The sequence below is a fragment of the Galeopterus variegatus genome, unplaced genomic scaffold, assembly GCF_000696425.1.
Source record: "Galeopterus variegatus unplaced genomic scaffold, G_variegatus-3.0.2 Scaffold1931, whole genome shotgun sequence".
NCBI lineage: Eukaryota > Metazoa > Chordata > Mammalia > Dermoptera > Cynocephalidae > Galeopterus > Galeopterus variegatus.
This window is the reverse complement of record NW_007728042.1, coordinates 201632-213243: the sequence shown is the minus strand read 5'-3', so window position 1 is coordinate 213243 and position 11612 is coordinate 201632. Positions and strand designations below refer to the sequence as shown.

General features: G+C 33.7%; 1 protein-coding gene across 1 annotated transcript in view; it reads right to left on the bottom strand.

Annotated features, from left to right (window-relative positions):
• Positions 1-11612, bottom strand: part of MRPL13 (mitochondrial ribosomal protein L13) — a 36324-nt gene that overhangs the window by 21100 nt on the left and 3612 nt on the right. Inside the window, exon 3 of the mRNA XM_008579623.1 lies at positions 3012-3105. Coding sequence (XP_008577845.1) covers positions 3012-3105 — 94 coding nt within the window. The remainder of the gene's footprint in view (positions 1-3011; positions 3106-11612) is intronic.

Sequence of the window (11612 nt, the reverse complement as noted above, 5' to 3'; positions counted from 1 at the left end):
AAAAAAAAAAAAAAAAAAAAAATTACAATTGAATGTTTATGAAATATCTAGACAAGAAAGGATTTTCTGAGACTGGAATACAGGAAAAATTACAAAGGAAAAGACAGATTTAATTACGTAAAAATTAAATAACAGTACAGTAAAGAACACTATAAAGAAAATTTGTGAAAAAGTAAAAAATATAATAGTAGATTAATATTCTTAATAAACAAAATGTTTATAAAAAGTGATAAGGGCTGGCCAGCTAGCTCACTTGGGACAGTATGGCACGGCTAACACCAAGGTCAAGAGCTTGGATCTCCTTACTGTCTAGCTGCTAAAAAAAACCTCCAAAAACAAAAACAAACGGACAAAAGGGCTGGCTGGTTAGCTCAGGTGTTTAGAATGGGCTGTTATATAACACTAAGGTCAAGGGTCGGAGCCCCTTGCAGGCCAGTTGCCAAAAAAACAAAACAAAACAAAAAACAAACAGAGAAAGTGATAAGGAAAGCACTGATACCTCATTATTATGCACATATAAATAATCAGATGTTCACCAACATAGCAGAGCCTTATTATTAAATTATTTTTAATGATACTATGCCTGCATAGATTTGGGATAACAACCATTCTTATGCTCTCCTATGCAATTAAACTATTTGGAAATACCTATCAAAAGACCTATAAAGGATCATTCCTTTGATCTCAAAATTCACTACATATCCAGAAATTTAGTTTAAATAATTCTGTATATTGAAAAAGTTAATGGATAAAGATGTTTTTCAGCTATTTATGAAAGCTAAAATTTTCATTTCAAAAAGCAAGACAATAATTAAGTATGGCAAATCATATTGTGTACTACTACATAGTGACCAAAAATAACATTTACATAAAGGTTCTCTGAGAGCTTTATATTAAGTGAAAAAGCATATAAACTTGTACATATATCAAAATTTTAACCAATGGAATCAGAGGTGAATTTAGTTCCTTCTTTAAAATTTTCTATATTTTCTAAAATTAGCACATATTTAAAATTTAATAACTAGAAAGTTAAATTTTGAATATGTAATTGTAATATAGTGCTATGACCATAATAAAGTAGTATGCCCAAGGAATAAGGGAAGAGCAAACAGAAACAAAAAGCGATTAATCCTATAGGCAAGGAGAAAATAGGGAAGACATCCCAGAAAAGGTGACACTTAAGCCAGTTTTTAAAGTATAAATAGGAGAGTTCCTGAGATACACAGGGTGAATGACATTCCTGTTAGGGGAACACCATGTGCAAAAGCAGAGAAATAAATACTAGCGGTATCTTGGCTAAAAATAAGGATTAGGAAGCAGCACTGATAATTGGGTGCCAATGACTTGAAAGGAGTTTGAATTTTCATCTCTTGGTGAGAAAGCACAGATAAGGACACTACCAGCTAACGTGTGTATTACATTAGTAGTTCACTATAGGCTATTATTTTCCTTCATTTTCAGTAATACTATGGGTACTATTGCTATAGTAGTTACCATAGCATTTAATGTCAATACTTCCCTTTATGCTTTTATTCTATTATGTTATTCTAACTTTTCATATTTCTCTTCCAATTATCTCTCAATTTTATAGAACTTGTTTATACACAGATATTTGCCAATAGCAGAAATTACTAGATAGATGTAAATCCATTTTTGTTGAGTTATATAAAGATATCATGAATGTGTTTTAAAGGAAGGAATGGGCAAAGGACAGCTCAAGGAAGCAAAAAAGTTACTCCAAGCATTTAAGACGTACTTGGGAAAGAGATGAAAAGAAACAGATGGGAACACCAAAGGCAAAGTTGGAAATAAAGGAACTGTTTTGATCAAAAATGAAAGATCAACATTTCTAACCATAATTTGAATCGCAGTATGTAGAAGCTATTCTTAATTAAATTTGCACATGACCTGAAGGTGTGGGCTAACTAATACATTACATGACAAAATCAGGATCTAAAGGATCTTAAAAGGTTGGAGATAAAAACCATGGAATAAACTTAAGGTCTTGCAGTTGGATTAAAACACAACTAAAGCACACAGGAAAAAGACATGAATAAACAGGAGCATTCGTTTGCAAAAGACTTAGGAATTTTAGCTGACAATAAACTCAGTGAACCATATAAGTGATATGACCTTGAAGAAAAGTTCTATTGCAATAGAAGACTGCCTAACTGAAAGTGAAAAGAGTTTTACATGGTTCTTGAAAACCATCAGAACACACCCAGATGAGTGTATTTACTAAAAAGAGATACCAACAAACAAGACTGAATATAAGAAGAGTGACTGTTCCTTAAACAACTTGTGAACTTTCAGATGTTCAGGATGGTTCTGTAAACAGCAGTAAGATGAATTATAAAAAGCAGAAAAGAAAAAGTGAAGTTGACTAAAAAAGAGAGAATAATATTAAGCAGAAAGGTTATATGAAAAGCTTCTATGATAAACAAATACTGTCAGGTAATAGTATTTGGTAGATTCAGTTTTTTTTTTTTTTGGTTGAGTAAACTATATATGTATCATAAGTAAAATTAGTATTTTCTTAAATGTCAATTTTTGAAAGCACTTTTTTTCTTTTAAATGTCAGAGCAATAGCATTCTTTTTTTTTTTTTTTTTTTTAAAAAAGATGACCGGTAAGGGGATCTTAACCCTTGACTTGGTGTTGTCATCACCACGCTCACCTAGTGAGCCAACCGGCCATCCCTATATGGGATCCGAACCCGGGGCCTTGGTGTTATCAGCACCACACTCTCCCGAGTGAGCCACGGGCCGGCCCATTATTATTATTTTTTAAAAGATGACTGGTAAGGGGACCTTAACCCTTGGCTTGGTGTTGTCAGCAATTGTTTCTGATTCTAGCCAATTTATCTAAAGTTCTTAACATATGGTGTCATTACCTGGTTAACGTGTATTCCCTGAGTCCTGAATGAAGATTCATGGCTGAGAAGGTCCCAATAGCATTCTTAAACTAATATATTTTAACTACCTATTTTCCTTGACGATGGCATTATCTTACCCAGTATGTGAGGAATATACTTTTTGTTCCCATTTATTTCCAGAAAATGCAATGTGTCTTGTGTTCATTATGACAACATGATCCCCACAGTCACCTAGATTTAAAAAGAAATAAGACATAAAGATTTTGTACAAAAAGTCATAACCTTAAGAAAAAGTGACCTTGGTTACTTATAAAGCTTATCAAAGTCCATATAACACATTACAAAATGGAAAGCAAGTCAAAGTGCAATATCGAAAATCTTTGAACAGATTTTTGTTACTTTTTACATAGCATCTAGGTATAGAAAAAGTTGGCTGGCCATTTGGAAATAAATACTAGCGGTATTTATTTGGAAGGTAAAAGAAATTTAATAAAGATGCCAATAACAACAATACATCTTTTAAAGGCAAATTATTGTTACTCCTATTGCTCTTCTCATTAATAATCATACTTCACTAAAAATGTTTATATTAAGTACCTTTAAATATATGCACAAATTTTCCCTTAAAAATAGAGCAAATGCAAACCATATGCATACAGATGTTAAAAAAAATGTTTTACCAATAAGTAAGCTGAAAACAAATGTAAAACATTACAATTAATTACTATTCCTTGCAAACTGAGAGAATAGAGCACTCTGATCTTACACTTAACTACTGCTGCAAGGTTTTTTACAACCACATTTAACTAGTTAAATTTAAACTGCCCCTCTTAGCTATGACTACAAACAGGACAGATGACCTGAATATCAAAATAGATGAATTAGTTTTCTAGTGAAAAGTACCCCTAAGTTTGGCTGTTCATCTAAAAACAAACTAAAAAGTCAACATGTAAGTTTTCACATGGATTACTATACATGACAAAATCAAGTATCAGAAACATTTATTAAATGCATATTATTCTACTAATAAAAAAAGCTTCAATAATTCTAGAAGCTTAGTTAAAAATATCACTAAAAAATAAGATATAAATAAGTACAGTATATGAAAATTAAAGATTACATTAGATAAGATTCTATGCAGAGCTCTGAATTTGAATATCAAAATTTTCAGTAGGAAGTTCAGAGTCTATATAAGACAAGGACAAAGCAGGTGGGTTTTCCTCACTAGAGTTAAAAGAAATACAGAGGTATGAAGGAAAAACCTGGGAAGCTTGCTGTTAGCGGGTTGAAAATGATAGTCTGACAATCTCTGGCTAATTAAGTGATTAAAGTTTCTAGAAGTGACACATGGTTGGATACTGAGGCAGTTGGGCAAATGTACCAGAAGGGCAAATAAAAAGGGTGAGAAGATATCCAGACAGTCTCAAAGAATGCTGAAATTACTTGGCTTTCATCCAGACATTTACAGCTGAGGTAGCTAAAGTAAGTTAAGATTAAGTGATTTGCCAAAGTTCACACACAAAGTTACCTAATGCCCAGCTCAGGGTCTTTCCCTGACACCAACATTTGGAGGAAAAATGCAATCTTTAAACTTCCCAATAAAACAAAATGTATTTTTAAAATGCTGCTTAAGCTTTAAACATGCACAAAGCATCTTGATCCATTTAAAAAACATTTACAGACATCAAAAAGAATCTTTCAGGAACATTAGACAGACTACCACAAATCAGATGAAAATCATGTTCTGTCAGCTCTAAGGTATGAACATCTAATTTGGGAAAAATTATTCTTCCTTAATAACTTATGCCAAATATCTATTAAATACATTCTTAGAGGCATTTTTCTACTAACTCTAAATAAAACTAACCAGTAATTAAATATTGGCTTTTAACTGTATTACATATTAACACAAAAGCCAATATTATTGTAACAGGCTGTAATCCTGGGTGTAGTAGTTTCTGTCTAAATTTCTGTTAAGTTAAATAAGCACATATATTTTCATTTTTAAATTTTTAATTAAAAAATTTACATTTAATATATATATATATACTGAATGTAAATAAATCAGAGATCTACTGTTTGATGAAGAGATGTTCCGAAGAGAAATTAATTTCTTTCAAACTGAGAAAAAGTTAAAAGAAAAGTGTAGTAAGCAATTTTTAGAAAAAGGAATTGTGAGTTTACTTGCAAAATTCTCATCTTAACCTTACTCTTTTGGATATTAATAGATGCTAAATTAAATGGCCGAATAAAATTCAAACTAATTTGATCCAAGCAAAAACTCAAAAGCTTCTTGTCAGGAAACCTAAGGTCTCATCATCATGGGTTACATTACCAGGGGCACTATTCAGTCCTTCAGGCTCAGTGTTTTGGCCCATCTTCTCTTCCAGGCAAAGAGTTAATTCATATTTTTTTCTCAAAATTGCCTGATAGGAATGCGAGTAACATTTTTCAATATCTTCTACATGAAAGCTACTGAGCTATGTGTTTTGTATTCACTTTCTAACATGGAAAGTCTCACAACTATCTTATTAGGCTGACTTTATGTACCCCCTGCCTCCCATCACTTTTATTTTTCAATGAGAAAACTGAGTTAGAGGTTAAACAACTCAGCTAAGATTGTATGGCTGATAAGTGATAAAGTTAAAATTCAAATCCACCGCTAGTGACTTCAATGACAAACCTTATCCTCTCCCTATAAAAGAAGGGAAAGAATTGGTGGGCATAATGCCAATGCGAAGACAATGAGTATCATCACTCACTAATGGATCATACACCCTTTTCTGCTAAGTTTTTTTTTTGGTGGCTGGCCAGTCTGGGGATCCAAACCCTTGATCTTGACGTTGTAAAATCATACTCTGACCAGCTGATCTAATCAGCCAGCCTGCCTCTGCTAAGTTCTGAGATCTCAGAAATCCTTCTTAACATATGCTCCTACCAGCTGGCCAGTCTGGGAATCCAAACCCTTGATCTTGACGTTGTAAAATCATACTCTGACCAGCTGATCTAAACAGCCAGCCTGCCTCTGCTAAGTTCTGAGATCTCAGAAATCCTTCTTAACATATGCTCCTACGTTAAAGTTATTTGCCACCTTTGTACTTCATCATGTACCAATTCTTCAATTAGATATTCATGGAGACTTATAGTAAAGGATAAAATTCTCCAGCCTTATTTACCAGTTCTTTCCCACAGTACTGTATGTGCCAAGCAAGCCATACTACTTGCAATACTTGCTACTCCCTGAAGCACTACCCCATTATACCTACTCAACACACACAAACACACACTCACACACAAGCATGCATACACTTGTCCTCTAATCTTCTGTCTTTGTCTTTTTTCCCTCCATTAGGAATGCCCTCCTAATTTATCCTCACTTGTTAACTTCAAGTTCCAACATAAATATCAGTTCTTCCATAAAGCCTCTAATATCAAAATCAACTTCCTTTGATTCTGCAAAGATGACTGAATTTCTCTTATGAACTGAGTAAACTTTACCTTGCCAGAGCATTTGTCTAATTTTATTCCTTCCAACTACATTATAAACTCCCTGCTGAAGATTCTTAATTGTAGATCCCTTATATAATGAGTTACCAGTCATAATAGGTATTAAAAAAAAATTCCCGGTGTTCATTTTAAACTTTGTCTGAGATATTCAGACTCCATGCAAGGGCAGATTCAGATAGAAGCATCTGTTAAGTTTGGTGGGAGTCTTGGGTTCTTTCAAAATTTGCTTTATAATCCTTTTCCACTGATGAATTAATTAATCCACTCACTACTTATTACCACTTTCTAATTAGATTTTTTTTATTGCTGAGTTCTGCAAATTCTTTATATATTCTAGATACAAGTACTTTGTTGGCTACATGGGTTGCAAATATTTCCTCCAGTCTGTAGCTTCTCTTTTTATCACCTTCACAGGGTCATAATCCCTCCTTCTAAGCTCTTTGCTTTAGCACAGGTTTTTAAACCACATAAGATCAAGTCTTAGTATCCTAAGAAGGTGACTCAAGGGGTAAGGCCCCAGGGTCATCTTCTCCCTCCTTCAACCAAAGCAGTACTGCTTTTATGTACTGGGTTTCCTTAAAAGATCTTGTTTAAGGTTTGAGAAATGTTTGAAAAATAGCTATTCCAAATTAGTGATAAACAACAAAGTTTGTTTCTAACTTTGGAAGGACAAATGTCCAAATGGCTACTTAAGCGTTATTTGTGGCATCCCTGAACTTCTGCTTGGCCAATTTGATGGATGATCAAGTAGGTTACTATAAAATCTACTGAGTGTAAAGACACTATGATAGTAACAAGACATGTGGTTCAAATTTATTTCTAATATATAAATATTCACTTCCAAAAGAGATAAGTATTCTAGATATAACCCGAAGCAAAAATCTCCTTCAGTGCTTTGTAGGATGACATTCTAGGAGTAAGGTAAAGAATAAATGTGCAATTTAGATTGCAAAATTATAATGATGTGATAATTACTATTTGGAATAGATTGACACTTAACTGAATAGTAAGAGAGGAAAATGTTAGCTAGGCAACTTCAAGAACATGATAAATTTATGAGGCAGAATACTAGAGATATCTAGATTAGATCTTAAATCTGATTTTTGCTGAATTGTTTGGTGTGCTAGCATTCATGGCATTCACCTTTAAGAACTGCGTATAACTTTTGACTTATTTCATTTCACACTGACCAGGAATATTTTAAGATAATCTAAAGACAACTTTAGTACCGCTAAAGAAAGGTTTCCCTCTACTTCTTTTAAATGCTCATATAGTCCTCACTGACTAATTAATCTGTTGGCAGTGAAAGGAGTGGAGTCCTCATAATGAAGAATAAGTCATACTCCACAATTCACCACATGCACTTTCTTTTGATTTATCAGTAAAAAAAGAAATATGTTTAAAAAGCTCTCAAGTCCCAATTCAGGAGGACAGCTCTAATTAGAAAAAGGAGTGAATTCTTTTCCTAGTTATATCATTTCCATCTTGACCCACATTTTCCATAAAAAATAATCTTATAAATGAAAAGTTGGTTTTCTACAACACTTCGCAAAGGTCCATTTGACTAGCAGTTCAAATACTGTATACATTATGTTTAGATACATTATTGGTTAACTTTTATAGCCATTCCTAGAAACATAATCACTATTTTGTAATATTATTTTTGGGGGGAATTATGTGTCAATTTTCACATATTTACAGTGATTATGAGCCCATAATACATGCTTAACAAATATTTACTAAGCCAATAAATGTTAGAAATAAACTCAAAACGCAACATTTTTGCAAATTAAAAACTATGTGCAAGTTTTGATTTTAGTGACATCTTGTGGACATGAGAAATTTTGCTGATATAGGTTACATATTAAATATGGAAAACAAAAACGCAATTCAGTCTTTAAAAAGTAAATTTCATAGAAACCTTACAGGCTGCCACAACAGCTCTTCTGGTGTCAAGCAGAATGCTTACCCATCATTATCAAAGGAATACTTCTATAATAATGACGTGCTTGTAAGGAAGCAGAACTTTACTTGAGCAAACAAATAGTACTACACTTGGATATAGAAATTAGGTGACTACTATCAATTCCACTTTTCCTCAAATTTTGTATCATTTGCATTTCTACAAAGATAACCTAAGAGATCTTGTTTGTTACCTGCTGGTATCATTGCTAAGGAAAAAAATAAATAAGTAGAGAAAAACACTGTAAGTGGCTAAGAATCACCATACTGAAGTAGAATAGGGAATTTCCTACATGTGGAAGCAGGTGCTTATGTCCTAGTCCCAGTTCTACTATAATATAGTTGAATGACAGTGAGATGGTCACTTTATTCTTCTGACTTTAATTTTCTCATCTGTCAATGAGTTAAACAAAGTATTTAGAGTCCTAGGGATTAAACAATTCTATGAATTGGTAATTTTATGATTATGGCATTTTTCCGATCTGCCAAAAAATATTTTTTAAGTAAACAGATTGATTTATTAGTAGTGAAAATACTAGTGTGCTGATCACTATTTTACTTTCAAAATACAGCTGATCTCATTATTCATGGATTTGGTGTTTGCAAAATTGCCTACTTGTTAAAATTTATCTGTAGCCCAAAAATCAATACTTATAGTGCTTCTGTGGTCATTCAGGGACATGTTTAGAGTGGAGAAAAATTTGAGAGTTGCATGATGCACACATTCTCAGCTGAGACCGAACAAGGTTATACTCTGCCTGCTTGTTTCACCTTTAACACTGTAAACGAGTATCCTTTTCATGGTCTGTTTAGTGTCATGTTTTTGCCATCTGTGTACGTGTACTTTTTGTTAGTGACTTTACTGTTTAAAATATTCCCCGAAGGCCTGGCCAGTTAGCTTACTGGGTACAGTGTGGTGCTGATAACACTAATGTCAAGGGCTTGGTCTGTTTAGTGTCATGTTTTTGCCATCTGTGCACGTGTACTTTTTGTTAGTGACTTTACTGTTTAAAATATTCCCCAAAGGCCTGGCCAGTTAGCTTACTGGGTACAGTGTGGTGCTGATAACACTAATGTCAAGGGCTTGGATCCCTGTCCTGACCACCTACCAAAAAAATAAAATAAAATATTCCCCAAGCCTGGTACTAGAGTGCTGTATAGTATTCCTAAGTGCAAGAAGACTGTAGATGTATCTTATAAAGATAATATGTGTGTTAGATAAGCTTTGTTCAGGTGTGAGTTATAGTGCTGTTAGTCATGAGTTTGATATTAAAGAATCAACTATATACCAAATAAAAAGTCTTTAAATAGAAACACATAGAACAAGGTTATGTATTGATTGGTTGATGAAAATGTTGTGGCTAGAGGATGGCTGATGAAAATGTTGTGGCTGGAGGAAACTAACCCTGTATTTTCCCTATAAACAATGGTTCAGTATTTAGAAATCCCAAGTTCATGGTGACTTTATAGAACATAACTACAGGCAGTAAGGAGAACTGACTGTACATATAAAATCCGTTTGAAAGTGTCATTCCATAAACTATTTCTGACAAGCACGTATTATGGTCCAGACATTGTACTAGCTATTTGAAAAACAAAGATTAACAAGACAAAATCCTTAGATTCATATTCTATACTGAGCTTATTTTGATACCTGATCAAAAATTTCATTAAGTGGAGAAAAAAGATTAGAACGGCAATCATAAGAAATAGGAAAACTCAAAAATCCTTGCTCTTGCCCAAATCAAATGACCTGGAATACTCTTCCCCCTAGATCCATAAATCCAAAAACCTAACCTAGGTTAAATAGTAAAGCCCCGCTAAAACTATTTTCTTCATATTCAGAACTGGTATTCATAAATGTGTCTGTTCACTCAACAAACATTGCTTTCATTCCAACTACATGTCAAGCACTATTGTAGGCACTGGGAATGCAGCTGTGAACAGAACACAGGCAAAGTTCCTATCTTCTTGGAACTTGGTCAATGAAGGAAAGGTAGATAATAAACAAATACAGGTCAGGTGATACATAAATGCTATATATACATATATTTTTTAAAGCAAGGTAAAGGTATAAAGGGTGAAAGGATGAGGCAGACAGAGGAATCAGGCAAGACCTCTCTCAATATAAATGAGGGAGCAGAAATCTGAAAGATGTGTGGGAATAAGCCATGCTGTTATCTGGGAAAGAGCATCCAGACAGAGGGAGCAGAATATGAAAAAGGTCAGGTGATACATAAATGCTATATATACATATATTTTTTAAAGCAAGGTAAAGGTATAAAGGGTGAAAGGATGAAGCAGACAGAGGAATCAGGCAAGACCTCTCTCAATATAAATGAGGGAGCAGAAATCTGAAAGATGTGCGGGAATAAGCCATGCTGTTATCTGGGAAAGAGCATCCAGACAGAGGGAGCAGAATATGAAAAGGCCCTAAAGCAAAAATGTGCTTGGTAGGCAAATTAATGACACAGCAATAGGAGTAAAATGCTCAAGGGACAGAGAGTTAGAAAATAGAGAGGTAACAGGGGCCACATTACATAGAGCCACATCCTTACAGGGCATTGGCAGAACTTTGGCTTTTACTCTTTCATTTGGAAAAGATAATTGTAGCTGATCTGTGGAGAAAAGACTATGAGGGTACTTCAAAAAGTTCATGGAAAAATAGAATTAAAATATGAATCTGTCCCATGAACTTTTTGAAGTACCATTGTATATGGGGTAATGGTAGAAGCAGAGAGACCAGTGAGGAGGCTTTTGAAATAAAACGTGAGAGAGTACAGTGGTTTAAAGTTACAGTAAAATGTATAAATGATGAAAGGTGATAGATTTCAGGTATCTATATTTTTTCTAATATATATATTTATGGAGGGGCTGAACAAAGAGGAATCATAGATGAAGCACTCTTCCTCATGTGCACTGGGAAAGAGGTACAAGAATACTGATAGAAATAGCGTTTGTAATGGCAAAAAATTGGAAACAACCCAAATGCTGATTGTATGGGTAGTTATTTCATCATCACTATCATCATCGTTGTTGTTGTTATTATTATTATTATTTTGGGTGGCTGGCTGGTATGGGGATTCAAGGCTTTGACTTTGGTATTGTAATATTGCACTCTAACCAACTGAGCTATCTAGCCAGCCCATCATCATGATTATTACTGTTAACTTTCTTTAAAATATACATACATTTATATATATGTACCTTTGTATTTTTTTTTTTTTTTTGTCTTTTTCCATGTCCGGCAACGGATCGCAACCCTCAGT